The sequence below is a fragment of the Gobius niger genome (genome assembly GCF_951799975.1).
Source record: "Gobius niger genome assembly, contig: SCAFFOLD_46, whole genome shotgun sequence".
In the NCBI taxonomy this organism is placed as follows: Eukaryota; Metazoa; Chordata; class Actinopteri; order Gobiiformes; family Gobiidae; genus Gobius; species Gobius niger.
Window position 1 is genome coordinate 82,316 of NW_027639282.1, and position 17,988 is coordinate 100,303.

The 17,988-nt window shown below is 39.9% G+C and overlaps 1 protein-coding gene across 1 annotated transcript in view; it reads right to left on the bottom strand.

Annotated features, from left to right (window-relative positions):
• dnajc1 (DnaJ (Hsp40) homolog, subfamily C, member 1) overlaps positions 1-10,730 on the bottom strand; it is a 31,763-nt gene extending 21,033 nt beyond the window's left edge. Inside the window, exons 1-7 of the mRNA XM_079583090.1 lie at positions 10,452-10,730; positions 8,169-8,270; positions 8,058-8,104; positions 6,615-6,780; positions 6,450-6,523; positions 4,237-4,330; positions 4,075-4,162 (exon numbers count right to left, since the gene is read on the bottom strand). Coding sequence (XP_079439216.1) covers positions 4,075-4,162; positions 4,237-4,330; positions 6,450-6,523; positions 6,615-6,780; positions 8,058-8,104; positions 8,169-8,270; positions 10,452-10,601 — 721 coding nt within the window. The 5' untranslated portion in view covers positions 10,602-10,730. The remainder of the gene's footprint in view (positions 1-4,074; positions 4,163-4,236; positions 4,331-6,449; positions 6,524-6,614; positions 6,781-8,057; positions 8,105-8,168; positions 8,271-10,451) is intronic.
• Positions 10,731-17,988: the final 7,258 nt, after the last annotated feature.

Sequence of the window (17,988 nt, forward strand, 5' to 3'; positions counted from 1 at the left end):
GTTCTTACTGATGCTCCTGGTTCTTACTCATGTTCCTGGTTCTTACTCATGTTCCTGGTTCTTACTCATGTTCCTGGTTCTTACTCATGTTCCTGGTTCTTACTGATGCTCCTGGTTCTTACTCATGTTCCTGGTTCTTACTGATGCTCCTGATTCTTACTGATGTTCCTGGTTCTTACTGATGCTCCTGGTTCTTACTGATGTTTCTGGTTCTTACTGATGCTCCTGGTTCTTACTGATGCCCCTGGTTCTTACTGATGCTCCTGGTTCTTACTCATGTTCCTGGTTCTTACTGATGCTCCTGGTTCTTACTCATGTTCCTGGTTCTTACTCATGTTCCTGGTTCTTACTCATGTTCCTGGTTCTTACTCATGTTCCTGGTTCTTACTGATGCTCCTGGTTCTTACTGATGCTCCTGGTTCTTACTCATGTTCCTGGTTCTTACTCATGTTCCTGGTTCTTACTGATGCTCCTGGTTCTTACTGATGCTCCTGGTTCTTACTGATGCTCCTGGTTCTTACTGATGTTCCTGGTTCTTACTGATGCCCCTGGTTCTTACTCATGTTCCTGGTTCTTACTGATGCTCCTGGTTCTTACTGATGCTCCTGGTTCTTAATGATGCTCCTGGTTCTTACTCATGTTCCTGGTTCTTACTGATGCTCCTGGTTCTTACTCATGTTCCTGGTTCTTATTCATGTTCCTGGTTCTTACTCATGTTCCTGGTTCTTACTGATGTTCCTGGTTCTTAATGATGCTCCTGGTTCTTACTGATGCTCCTGGTTCTTACTGATGCTCCTGGTTCTTACTGATGTTCCTGGTTCTTACTCATGTTCCTGGTTCTTACTCATGTTCCTGGTTCTTACTGATGTTCTTGGTTCTTACTGATGTTCCTGGTTCTTACTGATGTTCCTGGTTCTTACTGATGTTCTTGGTTCTTACTAATGTTTCTGGTTCTTACTGATGTTCCTGGTTCTTACTGATGTTCCTGGTTCTTACTGATGCTCCTGGTTCTTACTGATGCTCCTGGTTCTTACTGATGTTCCTGGTTCTTACTCATGTTCCTGGTTCTTATTCATGTTCCTGGTTCTTACTCATGTTCCTGGTTCTTACTCATGTTCCTGGTTCTTACTGATGCTCCTGGTTCTTACTGATGCTCCTGGTTCTTACTGATGTTTCTGGTTCTTACTGATGTTCCTGGTTCTTACTGATGTTCCTGGTTCTTACTCATGTTCCTGGTTCTTATTCATGTTCCTGGTTCTTACTCATGTTCCTGGTTCTTACTCATGTTCCTGGTTCTTACTCATGTTCCTGGTTCTTACTGATGTTCCTGGTTCTTACTGATGTTCCTGGTTCTTACTCATGTTCCTGGTTCTTATTCATGTTCCTGGTTCTTACTCATGTTCCTGGTTCTTACTGATGTTCCTGGTTCTTACTCATGTTCCTGGTTCTTATTCATGTTCCTGGTTCTTACTCATGTTCCTGGTTCTTACTGATGTTCCTGGTTCTTACTCATGTTCCTGGTTCTTACTCATGTTCCTGGTTCTTATTCATGTTTCTGGTTCTTACTCATGTTCCTGGTTCTTACTGATGTTCCTGGTTCTTACTGATGCTCCTGGTTCTTACTGATGCTCCTGGTTCTTACTGATGCTCCTGGTTCTTACTGATGCTCCTGGTTCTTACTCATGTTCCTGGTTCTTACTCATGTTCCTGGTTCTTACTGATGCTCCTGGTTCTAACTGATGTTTCTGGTTCTTACTGATGTTCCTGGTTCTTACTGATGTTCCTGGTTCTTACTGATGTTTCTGGTTCTTACTGATGTTCCTGGTTCTTACTGATGTTCCTGGTTCTTACTGATGCTCCTGGTTCTTACTGATGTTTCTGGTTCTTACTGATGCTCCTGGTTCTTACTGATGCTCCTGGTTCTTACTCATGTTCCTGGTTCTTACTGATGCTCCTGGTTCTTACTGATGTTCCTGGTTCTTACTGATGCTCCTGGTTCTTACTGATGTTTCTGGTTCTTACTGATGCTCCTGGTTCTTACTGATGCTCCTGGTTCTTACTCATGTTCCTGGTTCTTACTGATGCTCCTGGTTCTTACTGATGTTCCTGGTTCTTACTCATGTTTCTGGTTCTTATTCATGTTCCTGGTTCTTACTGATGCTCCTGGTTCTTACTGATGTTCCTGGTTCTTACTGATGTTTCTGGTTCTTACTGATGCTCCTGGTTCTTACTGATGTTCCTGGTTCTTACTCATGTTCCTGGTTCTTACTGATGCTCCTGGTTCTTACTGATGCTCCTGGTTCTTACTGATGCTCCTGGTTCTTACTGATGCTCCTGGTTCTTACTCATGTTCCTGGTTCTTACTGATGCTCCTGGTTCTTACTGATGTTTCTGGTTCTTACTGATGCTCCTGGTTCTTACTGATGCTCCTGGTTCTTACTCATGTTCCTGGTTCTTACTGATGTTCCTGGTTCTTACTGATGTTCCTGGTTCTTACTGATGTTTCTGGTTCTTACTGATGTTCCTGGTTCTTACTGATGTTCCTGGTTCTTACTCATGTTTCTGGTTCTTACTGATGCTCCTGGTTCTTACTGATGTTTCTGGTTCTTACTGATGTTTCTGGTTCTTACTGATGCTCCTGGTTCTTACTGATGTTCCTGGTTCTTACTGATGTTTCTGGTTCTTACTGATGCTCCTGGTTCTTACTGATGTTCCTGGTTCTTACTGATGTTTCTGGTTCTTACTGATGTTCCTGGTTCTTACTGATGTTCCTGGTTCTTACTGATGTTCCTGGTTCTTACTGATGTTCCTGGTTCTTACTGATGTTCCTGGTTCTTACTGATGTTCCTGGTTCTTACTCATGTTCCTGGTTCTTACTGATGTTCCTGGTTCTTACTGATGTTCCTGGTTCTTACTGATGTTTCTGGTTCTTACTGATGTTTCTGGTTCTTACTCATGTTCCTGGTTCTTACTCATGTTTCTGGTTCTTACTGATGCTCCTGGTTCTTACTGATGCTCCTGGTTCTTACTGATGTTCCTGGTTCTTACTCATGTTCCTGGTTCTTACTGTTGTTCCTGGTTCTTACTGATGTTCCTGGTTCTTACTGATGTTTCTGGTTCTTACTGATGCTCCTGGTTCTTACTGATGTTCCTGGTTCTTACTGATGTTCCTGGTTCTTACTCATGTTCCTGGTTCTTACTGTTGTTCCTGGTTCTTACTGATGTTCCTGGTTCTTACTCATGCTCCTGGTTCTTATTCATGTTTCTGGTTCTTACTGATGTTTCTGGTTCTTACTGATGCTCCTGGTTCTTACTGATGTTCCTGGTTCTTACTGATGTTCCTGGTTCTTACTGATGTTTCTGGTTCTTACTGATGCTCCTGGTTCTTACTGTTGTTCCTGGTTCTTACTGATGCTCCTGGTTCTTACTCATGTTCCTGGTTCTTACTGATGTTCCTGGTTCTTACTGATGTTCCTGGTTCTTACTGATGTTCCTGGTTCTTACTGATGCCCCTGGTTCTTACTCATGTTCCTGGTTCTTACTGATGCTCCTGGTTCTTACTGATGTTTCTGGTTCTTACTGATGCTCCTGGTTCTTACTGATGTTCCTGGTTCTTACTGATGCTCCTGGTTCTTACTGATGTTTCTGGTTCTTACTGATGTTTCTGGTTCTTACTGATGTTCCTGGTTCTTACTGATGTTCCTGGTTCTTACTGATGTTCCTGGTTCTTACTCATGTTCCTGGTTCTTACTGATGTTCCTGGTTCTTACTGATGCTCCTGGTTCTTACTGATGTTCCTGGTTCTTACTGATGCTCCTGGTTCTTACTGATGTTTCTGGTTCTTACTGATGTTCCTGGTTCTTACTGATGCTCCTGGTTCTTACTCATGTTTCTGGTTCTTACTGATGCTCCTGGTTCTTACTGATGTTCCTGGTTCTTACTCATGTTCCTGGTTCTTACTGATGTTCCTGGTTCTTACTGATGTTTCTGGTTCTTACTGATGCTCCTGGTTCTTACTCATGTTCCTGGTTCTTACTGATGCTCCTGGTTCTAACTGATGTTTCTGGTTCTTACTGGTCTGTGTCTCCCGCTCCTCCTCCTCCTCTTCCTCCTGGAGCCTCCTCTTCATCAGCTGCTGCTCCTCGTAGAAGCACCTCACCTCCTGAACACAGGGGGCGCCACCGTCAGTGTGACTGTACAGTAACAACCTCAGACTCAGCTGGTGTTTGATCAGACCTGGACCGTCTGAGGCAGGTTCCTCAGCGACACGTACAGCCAGATGGAGATCTTCAGAGGCAGCAGGTCCTGCCAGTGGGGGCGCTCCTGAGCCCTGCACACACACACACACAGGGGATAACCACTGAGCCACGGGGGGGAACTGCAGAAGAAGAAAGAGCCACAGGGGCAGAACTGCAGAAGAAGAAAGAGCCACAGGGGCAGAACTGCAGAAGAAGAAAGAGCCACAAGGGGGGGAACTGCAGAAGAAGAAAGAGTGACAAAAAAGTGACAAAAATCCAGCAAAAAAGTGACAAAAAAGTGACAAAAATCCTTCAAAAAAGTGACAAAAATCCTTCAAAAAAGTGACAAAAATCCAGCAAAAAAGTGACAAAAATCCAGCAAAAAAGTGACAAAAATCCTTCAAAAAAGTGACAAAAATCCAGCAAAAAAGTGACAAAAATCCATCAAAAAAGTGACAAAAATCCAGCAAAAAAGTGACAAAAATCCATCAAAAAAGTGACAAAAATCCAGCAAAAAAGTGACAAAAATCCTTCAAAAAAGTGACAAAAATCCAGCAAAAAAGTGACAAAAATCCTTCAAAAAAGTGACAAAAATCCAGCAAAAAAGTGACAAAAATCCTTCAAAAAAGTGACAAAAATCCAGCAAAAAAGTGACAAAAATCCATCAAAAAAGTGACAAAAATCCAGCAAAAAAGTGACAAAAATCCTTCAAAAAAGTGACAAAAATCCAGCAAAAAAGTGACAAAAATCCAGCAAAAAAGTGACAAAAAAGTGACAAAAATCCAGCAAAAAAGTGACAAAAATCCTTCAAAAAAGTGACAAAAATCCTTCAAAAAAGTGACAAAAATCCAGCAAAAAAGTGACAAAAATCCAGCAAAAAAGTGACAAAAATCCAGCAAAAAAGTGACAAAAATCCATCAAAAAAGTGACAAAAATCCAGCAAAAAAGTGACAAAAAAGTGACAAAAATCCTTCAAAAAAGTGACAAAAATCCAGCAAAAAAGTGACAAAAATCCTTCAAAAAAGTGACAAAAATCTAGCAAAAAAGTGACAAAAATCCAGCAAAAAAGTGACAAAAATCCATCAAAAAAGTGACAAAAATCCAGCAAAAAAGTGACAAAAAAGTGACAAAAATCCAGCAAAAAAGTGACAAAAATCCAGCAAAAAAGTGACAAAAATCCTTCAAAAAAGTGACAAAAATCCAGCAAAAAAGTGACAAAAATCCTTCAAAAAAGTGACAAAAATCCAGCAAAAAAGTGACAAAAATCCAGCAAAAAAGTGACAAAAATCCTTCAAAAAAGTGACATGGGCAGAACTGCAGAAGAAGAAAGAGCCACAGGGGGAGAACTGCAGAAGAAGAAAGAGCCACAGGGGGAGAACTGCAGAAGAAGAAAGAGCCACAGGGGCAGAACTGCAGAAGAAGAAAGAGCCACAGGGGCAGAACTGCAGAAGAAGAAAAAGCCACAGGGGCAGAACTGCAGAAGAAGAAAAAGCCACAGGGGCAGAACTGCAGAAGAAGAAAGAGCCACAGGGGGGGAACTGCAGAAGAAGAAAGAGCCACAGGGGCAGAACTGCAGAAGAAGAAAGAGCCACAGGGGCAGAACTGCAGAAGAAGAAAGAGCCACAGGGGCAGAACTGCAGAAGAAGAAAGAGCCACAGGGGGAGACCTGCAGAAGAAGAAAGAGCCACAGGGGCAGAACTGCAGAAGAAGAAAGAGCCACAGGGGCAGAACTGCAGAAGAAGAGCGAGCCACAGGGGAAGAACTGCAGAAGAAGAAAGAGCCACAGGAGCAGAACTGCAGAAGAAGAAAGAGCCACAGGAGCAGAACTGCAGAAGAAGAAAGAGCCACAGGGACAGAACTGCAGAAGAAGAAAGAGCCACAGGGGCAGAACTGCAGAAGAAGAAAGAGCCACAGGAGCAGAACTGCAGAAGAAGAAAGAGCCACAGGGGGAGAACTGCAGAAGAAGAAAGAGCCACAGGGGAAGAACTGCAGAAGAAGAAAGAGCCACAGGGGCAGAACTGCAGAAGAAGAAAGAGCCACAGGGGCAGAACTGCAGAAGAAGAAAGAGCCACAGGAGCAGAACTGCAGAAGAAGAAAGAGCCACAGGAGCAGAACTGCAGAAGAAGAAAGAGCCACAGGGACAGAACTGCAGAAGAAGAAAGAGCCACAGGGGGAGAACTGCAGAAGAAGAAAGAGCAGGTGAACACAGACCTGTCTCTGTCGGCGTCCGGCTTGGAGCTCACTTTCTTCTTCTTCTCTCGCTTTTTACGAGTCAGCAGCTCGTCCTGGGGAGGAGACGAGGGGTCAGGGGTCAGGGGTCAGGAGGCGAGGGGTTAGGTAAGTGTGTGTGTGTGTGTGTGTGTGTGTGGGTGGTACCAGCTGCTTCTCCAGGTAGATGGACCACAGCACGGCGAAGTGTCCCACGGTCAGCGTGATGAAGAGGATGATTCCCAGCTCACTGTTGCTCATCTTCCTCACTCGGCGATAGTAAAACACCGGCTGCCTCCAGTCGGGGAGACCGTGCTCCAGGACGTCATTGTACCTGAGGGGGGGGGGAAACAAATCAGAAACTCAGAAAACAAATCAGAAACTCAGAAAACAAATCAGAAACTCAGAAAACAAATCAGAAACTCAGAAAACAAATCAGAAACCAAATAAAACAGTGACAAAAATCCAGCAAAAAAAGTGACAAAAATCCAGCAAAAAAGTGACAAAAATCCAGCAAAAAAAGACAAAAATCCAGCAAAAAAGTGACAAAAATCCAGCAAAAAAGTGACAAAAATCCAGCAAAAAAAGACAAAAATCCAGCAAAAAAGTGACAAAAATCCAGCAAAAAAAAGTGACAAAAATCCAGCAAAAAAAAAGACAAAAATCCAGCAAAAAAAGACAAAAATCCAGCAAAAAAAGACAAAAATCCAGCAAAAAAGTGACAAAAATCCAGCAAAAAAAGACAAAAATCCAGCAAAAAAAAGACAAAAATCCAGCAAAAAAAGACAAAAATCCAGCAAAAAAGTGACAAAAATCCAGCAAAAAAGTGACAAAAATCCAGCAAAAAAAAAGACAAAAATCCAGCCAAAAAGTGACAAAAATCCAGCAAAAAAGTGACAAAAATCCAGCAAAAAAGTGACAAAAATCCAGCAAAAAAAAGACAAAAATCCAGCAAAAAAGTGACAAAAATCCAGCAAAAAAGTGACAAAAATCCAGCAAAAAAAAGACAAAAATCCAGCAAAAAAGTGACAAAAATCCAGCAAAAAAAGGGACAAAAATCCAGCAAAAAAGGGACAAAAATCCAGCAAAAAAGTGACAAAAATGAAGCCAAAAAAAGACAAAAATCCAGCAAAAAAAGAGACAAAAATTCAGCAAAAAAAGACAAAAATCCAGCAAAAAAAGGGACAAAAATCCAGCAAAAAACGACAAAAATCCAGCAAAAAAAGGGACAAAAATCCAGCAAAAAAAGGGACAAAAATCCAACAAAAAAAATGACAAAAATCCAGCCAAAAAAAGACAAAAATCCAGCAAAAAAAGACAAAAATCCAGCAGAAAAAAAGACAAAAATCCAGCAAAAAAAGACAAAAATCCAGCAAAAAAAGTGACAAAAATCCAGCAAAAAAGTAATAAAAAAATGGCAAAAACACATAAGGGAAATAAAAAGTGACGACAATGGCAAAGAGGAGAGAGTGCATTTGGTTTTGGCGGGTGGTAAGAGGTTAAAGCAGCGTTTGGGGGGGGGGGGGGGGACATTCTTACAGATCTGTGACATTTGCAGAAATTTGCAGAAATCATCCTCGTTATGAAGGAGGTTCATCCTCGTCCTCTTACCTTTGGCGCCGCTCCTCGTCCTTCAGAACCTCGTACACGGCCACCAGCTGTAACAGAGAGGGAGGATCAGAGCCCGGTCCAGTCGTAGCTGAACCTTCTCCTGAGGCGTACCTGTCTGAAGCGCTCCTCGGCGTCCGCCTCCTTGTTCTTATCAGGGTGAAGCACCAGGGACAGTCGTCTGTACGCCTTCTTTATGTCGGCCGCCGGGGCGTCCTGCAAACAGTGCAGTCTAAATGTTACACAGTGTTCCTTTAATCAGTAAAGTCCCTTTGAGATTAGAAAGCTGCTTTAAAGAGGGGGACAAAAATGGGATACAAAATTGACAAAAAAATTACAAAAATTTGACCAAAAAAATGGCAAAAATGTGACATAAATGTGATAAAAATGGACGAAAAAATTACAAAAAATTTTTACTAAAAATTCACAAAAAATATACAAAAATTTGATAAAAAATGACAAAAATGTGACAAAAATGTGACAAAAAAATGACAAAAATGAGTTGAATACCCAACAAAAAAATGATGGAAAAAAAATCTGACAACGTGAGGAAAAAGATCCTCTTGGTTCAGGCGGGACTTAAGAGGTTAAAGTGGGGGTATTTTGTTTTAAAGAGGGGGTGTTCTGCTTTAGACACGCCCCCTCCACACGCTGTCTGTGGCATCAGTGGGGAGGGGGTTCTGCTGAGGAGCAGTGGTTGGTTACTCGGCTGGTGACCAAAGCTCGGAGGCGTCTCCAGGAGGTGGGGGCGTTCCTAGGAGGACTCAGGCAAACCTATCCCTAAAATGGCCGCCATCAGAGTTTTTACAGATTACTCAGAAATACGTGAATGTGCCAAGGCAACACTTCAGGCATGTTTTTAATGAGGGAGTGACAGAATAACAGGAGGGAAAGCTTTTTGCAGAATACCCCCCCCCCCCTTTAAGGCGTCAGTCACAGATACTGTTTAACCTCTTAACTCCCGCCTGAACCGAGAGCATTTTCTCCAGTTTAGCTTTACCCAAATCCCGTAGGCCAGTGTAACGCCTCATTTGAAAGCTAAGATCTACAAAACTCATCTAAATGGATCTTTTTCCTCATGTCGTCAGATTTTTTTTCTCCATCATTTTTTGGGGTATTGAACTCACTGTTTTTTCTTCATTTTTTTTCACTTTTTGTCACATTTTTTGTCAATTTTTTGTGATATTTTTGGCACTTTTTCATAATTTTTTTGTCTTTTTTTGTGCCATTATTTGTGCCATTATTTGTGATATTTTTGGCACTTTTCCATCATTTTTTTGTCATTTTTTTTGTCAATTTTTGTGACATTTTTGTCCATTTTTTGTCATTTTTTTGGTCATTTTTTTCATCATTTTTCATCATTTTTCGTCATTTTTTGTCATTTTTTGTCAATTTTTTGTGATATTTTTGGCACTTTTCCATCATTTTTTTGTCAATTTTTTGTCATTTTTTTGTGTCATTTTTCATCATTTTTTGTCATTTTTCATCATTTTTCATCATTTTTTGTCATTTTTCATCATTTTTCATCAATTTTCGGTCACATTTTTGGCACTTTTTTTTTTTTTTTTTTACCAATTTCTGTAATTTTTGGTCAAATTTTTGTACATTTCTTGTGACATTTATCATTTTTTGACACATTTCCATCATTGTTTTCGTCTCAGTTCTGTCACTATTTTCACACCTTTCTTCCAGAAGCTTTTGGATTGGGGTAAAGCCACACTGGAGAAAATGTGCTCGGTTCAGGTGGGAGTTAAGGGGCTAAAGTGCAGCTCGTTCCTGGAGGAGGCGCAGAGTAAACAGAGTAAACTCTTTTATGTTTGTTTAATAATCAGATACTTCCGGGTCCAAACGGTTCCTCAGATAAACCGGCCTGAAGCACCGGAGATGTTCACTCTGAGGAAGTTTCACCTCAAATAAAAGATAAAAAATGTAAAATAAATAAAATAGAAGAAAAACGTGTAAATGAACATTATTATCTGTTTAATATACTTTAGCATCGGCATCGCAAACCGCGCATATATGACGTTATAGACGATATTTTACACAGAGAAAAGTGTTTTCGTGGCATCAACTCAAACAGCTGTTAGCATCGTTAGCATCGTTAGCATCGTTAGCATCATAAGCAAACGTGTATTTTTAGCTTCAACTCTAAACACACCATCAGCAGCGACATGAACACGGCCCAATGAACAAGTAAAGATGACGACTATTAAAACTTTAACGGCTTAAACTGGAGGGAAATGATCCAAATCACATTTATGTCCAGTTTGATGCTGAATGTTGACATTTCCCTGGTCTCTGCGTGAGTGTCCGCTCATCTAACGCGTCTGTCTTTATAAATATAGCATTTCAGGGTAAAGAATCTCCTTATAAAGAGTGATTAAAGCCTGGACGGACCTGAGGAACCGCCAGCAGCTGGTAGAAGTTCTGGTCCACCTCCTCCACCAGGTCATACAGCTCCATGTCCTGGTCCCAGGCTCCGGAGGACAGCGGGCACAGCAGCAGCAGCAGGCCGAGCAGGAGGCGCCCTGGGCCGGCCACAGCCATGAGGAGAGCCGCGGGAGGAGAACCAGAGCGGGGGAGAACCGGGGACAGAACCGGGAGAGAACCGGGAGAGACACCGGAGTCAGGAGGGAGAGGGAGACCGGAAACACGTCTGTCAGAGCGGCCACGCACAGCGCCCCCTGCCGCCAGGAGTCAGGACGGCACAACGTCATGAACCACGTGACAATCCGGAACTTGCAGTTCGCTGTAAAAATAGAAAATTAATCAAAGAAAAAAAGGAGAAAGAAAAGAAAGAAATGAAGAAAAAGAAAATTAGATTATTTTTTTTTTTTTAAAGGAAAAAAAATACATTAAAAAAGTCCCCCATTGGCAAGAGTTTAATGGCACGACGCCGGCTAATCAGCTGTGTGGTAACTACCGACACTTGTGCGGGTATTTTACAAGAAAGAAACAAACAATACTTGAAAATACAACGAAATTACTTTTATCATTTTGCAGTTTATAACGTTTAAGACAAATCTTCAATGTTACCTTGTATGTTTCATGTCTGTGAGTTAGCACATAGCTGATTAGCCGTGAGTTAGCACATAGCTGATTAGCCGTGAGTTAGCACATAGCTGATTAGCCGTGAGCTAGCACATAGCTGATTAGCCGTGAGCTAGCACATAGCTGATTAGCCGTGAGTTAGCGACACGTGAGGCGGGACTGTGGAGCTCTATAGTCTGTGAGCTCCAGACAAGAAGCTTTTAGATTTGGGTAAAACAGAACTGGAGAAAATGCGCTGGGTTATAGTGGGGGTAGGAGTGCAGTTCGTTATCCTTGCGTTGTCGTCACTTATTTGTTTTTCTCGTCACTTTTTTGTTGCTCTTTCCTTGTTTTGTTCTTTTGTTGTGTTTTCATCCTCGCTTACGGCTCGTTTTCGTAGCTAATTTTTAATCTAAATTCTGTGTTATATGTTTTATGTTGCACGATTGTGCGGAGAAAAAAATCCTAGTTTGTGAACCTGTTCTCAAACAATGGCAATAAATACTATTCTGATTCTGATTCAAGAAGCTTTTAGATTTGGGTAAAGCCGAACAGGAGATAATGTGCTCGGTTCATGTGGGGATTTAGAGGTTTTTGTCGGATTATTGTCACTTTTTTTTACTGCTCTTTTGTCACTTTTTTGCTGGATTTTTGTCACTTTTTTGATGGATTTTTGTCACTTTTTTTGCTGAATTTTTGTCTTTTTTTGCTGTATTTTTGTCTTTTTTTGCTGGATTTTTGTCTTTTTTTGCTGGATTTTTGTCACTTTTTTTGCTGGATTTTTGTCACTTTTTTTGCTGGATTTTTGTCACTTTTTTTGCTGGATTTTTGTCACTTTTTTTGCTGGATTTTTGTCACTTTTTTGCTGAATTTTTGTCATTTTTTTGCAGAATTTTTGTCTTTTTTTGCTGAATTTTTGTCACTTTTTTTGCTGGATTTTTGTCTTTTTTTGCTGGATTTTTGTCACTTTTTTAGCTGGATTTTTGTCACTTTTTTGCTGAATTTTTGTCACTTTTTTTGCTGGATTTTTGTCACTTTTTTTGCTGGATTTTTGTCACTTTTTTTGCTGGATTTTTGTCACTTTTTTGCTGAATTTTTGTCATTTTTTTGCAGAATTTTTGTCTTTTTTTGCTGAATTTTTGTCACTTTTTTTGCTGGATTTTTGTCTTTTTTTGCTGGATTTTTGTCACTTTTTTAGCTGGATTTTTGTCACTTTTTTGCTGAATTTTTGTCACTTTTTTTGCTGGATTTTTGTCACTTTTTTTGCTGGATTTTTGTCACTTTTTTTGCTGGATTTTTGTCTTTTTTTCTGGATTTTTGTCTTTTTTTGCTGGATTTTTGTCACTTTTTTTGCTGGATTTTTGTCACTTTTTTTGCTGGATTTTTGTCACTTTTTTTGCTGGATTTTTGTCACTTTTTTTGCTGGATTTTTGTCACTTTTTTTCTGGATTTTTGTCATTTTTTTGCAGAATTTTTGTCTTTTTTTGCTGAATTTTTGTCACTTTTTTTGCTGGATTTTTGTCTTTTTTTTGCTGCTCTTTTGTCACTTTTTTGCTGAATTTTTGTCATTTTTTTGCAGAATTTTTGTCTTTTTTTGCTGAATTTTTGTCACTTTTTTTGCTGGATTTTTGTCTTTTTTTGCTGGATTTTTGTCACTTTTTTAGCTGGATTTTTGTCACTTTTTTGCTGAATTTTTGTCACTTTTTTTGCTGGATTTTTGTCACTTTTTTTGCTGGATTTTTGTCACTTTTTTTTGCTGGATTTTTGTCTTTTTTTCTGGATTTTTGTCTTTTTTTCTGGATTTTTGTCTTTTTTTGCTGGATTTTTGTCACTTTTTTAGCTGGATTTTTGTCACTTTTTTGCTGAATTTTTGTCTTTTTTTGCTGGATTTTTGTCTTTTTTTGCTGAATTTTTGTCACTTTTTTGCAGAATTTTTGTCTTTTTTTGCTGAATTTTTGTCACTTTTTTGCTGGATTTTTGTCTTTTTTTTGCTGGATTTTTGTCATTTTTGCTGAATTTTTGTCTATTTTGCTGAATTTTTGTCTTTTTTTTTGCTGGATTTTTGTCACTTTTTTGCTGAATTTTTGTCTTTTTTTGCTGAAGTTTTGTCACTTTTTTGCTGGATTTTTGTCACTTTTTTGCTGAATTTTTGTCTTTTTTGCTGAATTTTTGTCTTTTTTGCTGAATTTTTGTCTTTTTTTTTGCTGGATTTTTGTCACTTTTTTGCTGAATTTTTGTCTTTTTTTGCTGAAGTTTTGTCACTTTTTTGCTGGATTTTTGTCACTTTTTTGCTGAATTTTTGTCTTTTTTGCTGAATTTTTGTCTTTTTTTTTGCTGGATTTTTGTCACTTTTTTGCTGAATTTTTGTCTTTTTTTGCTGCTCTTTTGTCACTTTTTTGCTGGATTTTTGTCATTTTTTCTCGTTTTTTGTCGCTGTTTTGAAGAAGCTTTTAGATTTGGAGAATTTGAGGAGAAAACATGTTCAGGTGGAAGTTAAGAGGTTAAAACAGAATAATTCACCAAAAACATGGATTATTCCTGAACATTTGCAGCTGCACGTGCCGGACACAGGTGGCGCCAAGCCTTTCCCGCGCTGACCCCGTGAGGAAGAAGAAGAAGGAGAAGAGCATTAAAGATGGCGGAGGGCAGTTACGGAACAGGACACGCTTCTTACCCGCAGTCACAGCGTCCGTGTTCCGCCTGAGAGCAGCCAGAGAGCCGCTGCCCGTGACGCCATGGCCCACCGGCTCCTGCGGCTGCCCCTGCGGCTCTCCCCGGGCCCCAGAGCCGGCGTCAGGCTGCTGTTCCCCCGTAGAGCCCCCGCAGTCTGCCCGGTGAGCTAATGCTAAAGCTAACGGGGTAAACACAGGGGCAGAGCTAATGCTAAAGCTAACAGGTTAAACACAGGCAGGACAGAGCTGTAGCTTTGGTTCGTTTCACTGCAGAGAAAGAACATTTATGAGGGAAAGTCCAAAGGAAGGTTCAAATCCAATAAAGAGGTTTTCTGACTGAGATTGACACGTTTGTGTGAACATTGTGTGAAATGGTTTAGTTAAGTAATATCACTAAAATATTAATATCCCAGTATTTCTCCTCATTTTGTTTGGCCTCTCTTTACAAAAGCTAGAATCAGAACAGCATTAACTCGAGCAGTGATTCTCAACCTGGGGGTCGCCAGACAAATTTGGGGGTCGCCATATCATTTAGATAAAATATACACATTTTTATTAGCGTACACTGCAAAAAAGTATTTAACTAGATCAGTATAAACATCTCAGTTTGAGCACAATAATCCACATGTTAGTTGTTTTGATTGGTTAAGAAGTTGTTGGGCATTTGTCCCAGATTATTTCACTTGTTCTGAGATGTTTCTGACTCGTTTCGATACATGTCGTCCTTATTTCAGGTCAGTTTCTTTGCCAATGGGGAAAGAAAATTGGTCTTATCTCATTGGCAATTTTACTTTTTCTTATTTCAAGCGAGATTTACCCTAGAACTGGTGTGAAATGTCCTCAAACAAGCAAAGCAAACTCGGTCCGATCAGGGAAAGTGTCTAAATGAGTGAAAACCGCTCAAAACAAGAAACATTTCCTCAATTCAAGTCATTTAGGACAATGCTTGATATTCACTTTTGTAGTGCATAACCTAATATTTCATTGTAGCACGTGTTTACTATTTTACCAGAGGGCCATTATTTGTTCATAATTTGATGAATGTATTTCAGCCATTTGTTTTTTTCTTCTTTGTTTTTTCAGAACTATATCGGCTAATGTTCCTATTTCTCACAATGTGTCACGAACCCCCTTTACCTGTTAAAATGGGGGTCGCGGCTCCAAAAGGTTGAGAACCACTGAGCTAGAGTAGGACGTCGTAACTTTGTGACTAACGTTTGTTAAGTGTGACTGATTGAGTTGGTTTATGAAATGAAGTCCATGTGGCTTTGTTTGAGCCCACTTAGTTTCATGAATATGGTATTTGGCTATAGGTGGATGACAGTTTGTGTCAGAAGGGAAAGGTCTTTGGGAATATTTGGTTTATGGAGATAAAACATGATGTCACTCTCCTGGAGGCCGGTCACATGGCCAGTTCTGTTCTGGATCAGTTGTTGTACATGTGACCATAGGCTGTGACTGTTTGTGCAGTGATGAAACAGGTGGATGATGGTTTCTCCTTCAGTGTAACAGAAGTCATTTATAATCTATGTCGAGTTTGAATCTTTCAAGTGTTTTTTTAGCAGAGTATAGAGTTCGGGAATGTCCACAGTTGCCATGGAGATCGGCCATCTTTGCAGCTGTTAGCATACATTTCCATAGACTAACATTAGCTAAAAACAGTATAAAAAGTGGAGAAAAAAACAGTTGAACGACTCCGTTAGCTGCTGAGATACTGCCGGTAAATACATCTAACTCAGTGTGGTCTCCAAGTGTTTTAATGTGAAACAATAACTCCAGTATTTTAACTTTTAAAATCTCCATTAGTTTACAATGGCTGCTCATCCCATAATGCTTAGCGATATGACGTCACATTCCCGAGCTCTATATGTTATGTAGGATTTTATAGGATATTTCTTTGTGGCTAATCAAAAAGCCTTCAAAATCCATAATGCATCCTGCAAACACCACATGTTAACACAGTAAATGCTATATCTGTAGTGAGGTGGGGTAGGTGTCCCTGCATTAAGCCAATGGCACGTAGGGGGCGCGCTATAAAAGGGGCTCTTCCCCATCACCTGCCCTCTCACCTCTCTGACGTCACACCTGCTGCAGGGCTTCGCTAGCGGCTAGTCTGGGGTTGCTGGGTTGTGCGTCGTGTCGGGAGCGTCAAGCCGGCGACGTAGGCTTAAGGCCGTCAACTTTGTATGCAACTTCCATGCCTCGATGCGCTGCTGATGCCGGTCCGAGTGGGGCCGTATAGCTGGACGTGGTCCGGGGTCTGCGGGCTCGTAGGGTGTCGCTTCGCTTTCGCTACCTGGGTCTTTGCAGCACCATCATGCCTCCCCTGCCTGTATGTCTGTCCACTTTCTCTCCTCTGAACGTCCTGGATTCAGCTTTTAAAGAACGAAACAACAACATGAACTTTTTAAGAAACCAAACTTAATTGGTGTAATAAAACAAACAGTCTTTTGTAAATCATTTGCCTCTGCCCGGTCCTTTTTTAACGAACTTGTGTGCCTTAGACTTGTTTTAAGGTATTTCCCAGTTATACTGGGTGGCGTTGTGGCAACATATTTATTTTTATTTATTTTATCGTAACCTCCACTCTGCTACATATCTACATGTCATCCTGTATTATAATGACTTGATTCAGAAATCCCCTTGTTCCCTCTTCTTTTTTTTTTTCTTTTCTCTCTGTTCGTTTTGTTTTGGTTCTACGTCTCCCTCCTGGCCTTTAAACATGAGAATATGTTTTACATGTACACACGTACCTCTGCAGTACTTTTGTTTTGTAATTACATTTCTGTTAAATAAAAAATAAAAAAGTTAAGTGTGACGTCAGGATTCCGGGTCCGAGCAGAGCGGTAAATATTCGAGAAAAAAACATTAAAACTCTTAAAAACAAGCATCAATATTTCCGAAACTCAGCGGAGAGTTCCTGAACCGACTCATTTCTCAGACTCATTAGCCTAAAATGCCGCACCTGCTGCTACAAAAGTCATATTTACTACGATAAGTCACTACAGCCTGGGTTAGCGTAGCTGCTGCGCCGTTAGCATTGATCTCCGCTAACCCGGATGTGGTGATTTTGGTAAATGTTGCTTTTATTGTAGCAGGTTCAGCATGTTTGGCTCATGGGCCCGATCAATAAGTCTGTTCTGTGATTCTCTGTTGACTTTCACATGTAATGATTGTGGTATTAAAGGAACAGGCCACCGTTTTTCCACGCTGAGATATGTTCTTACCTTAGACCAGTTCAGGTGTACCTGTAAGTTGCATTGAGCGTTTACAGAAAGTCCACTAGAAAATAAAAAAATGGACAAAATAACGGGCTGTCAACAAAAAATCAACAAAAATGTGACAAAAAATCAACAAAAATGTGAAAAAATCAACAAAAATGTGAAAAAAATCAACAAAAATGTGAAAAAAATCAACAAAAATGTGAAAAAAATCAACAAAAATGTGAAAAAAATCAACAAAAATGTGAAAAAAATCAACAAAAATGTGAAAAAAATCAACAAAAATGTGAAAAAAATCAACAAAAATGTGACAAAAATTCTACAAAAATGTGACAAAAATGTGACAAAAAATCAACAGAAATCAACAAAAAATCAACAAAAAAATCAACCAAAATATGGAAAAAAATCAACAAAAATGTGACAAAAATTCTACAAAAATGTGACAAAAAATCAACAAAAATGTGACAAAAAATCAACAAAAATGTGACAAAAAATCAACAAAAAATCAACAAAAATGTGAAAAAAAATCAACAAAAAATCAACAAAAAAATCGACAAAAATGTGACAAAAATTCTACAAAAATGTGACAAAAAATCAACAAAAAAATCAACAAAAATGTGAAAAAAAATCAACAAAAATGTGACAAATCAACAAAAATCAACAAAAAATCAACAAAAAATCAACAAAAAAACGACAAAAATCTGACAAAAAATTGACGAAAAATCAACAAAAATGTGACAAAATAAATAAATTAAATAAAGTTTAAACATTTCTCATTTAGTTTTAACGCGGCTGGAAAATGAAGGAACCACCTGCTCATCAGAACATGTGGAGCTTTGAACAGCTGTGTTTGTTTCCTTCAGTCACTGTAACGCAGATCTCTGAGGCGAGCTCTGCCACAGGGGGCGCTAGAGCACATCCTCACGCAGACTCACCGCAGAGACGACGGTCGGAGGAAGCAGGAGCTGACGGCGCCGCTTCTTCTTCTGTGCAGGTGCTGATGGAAGCGGC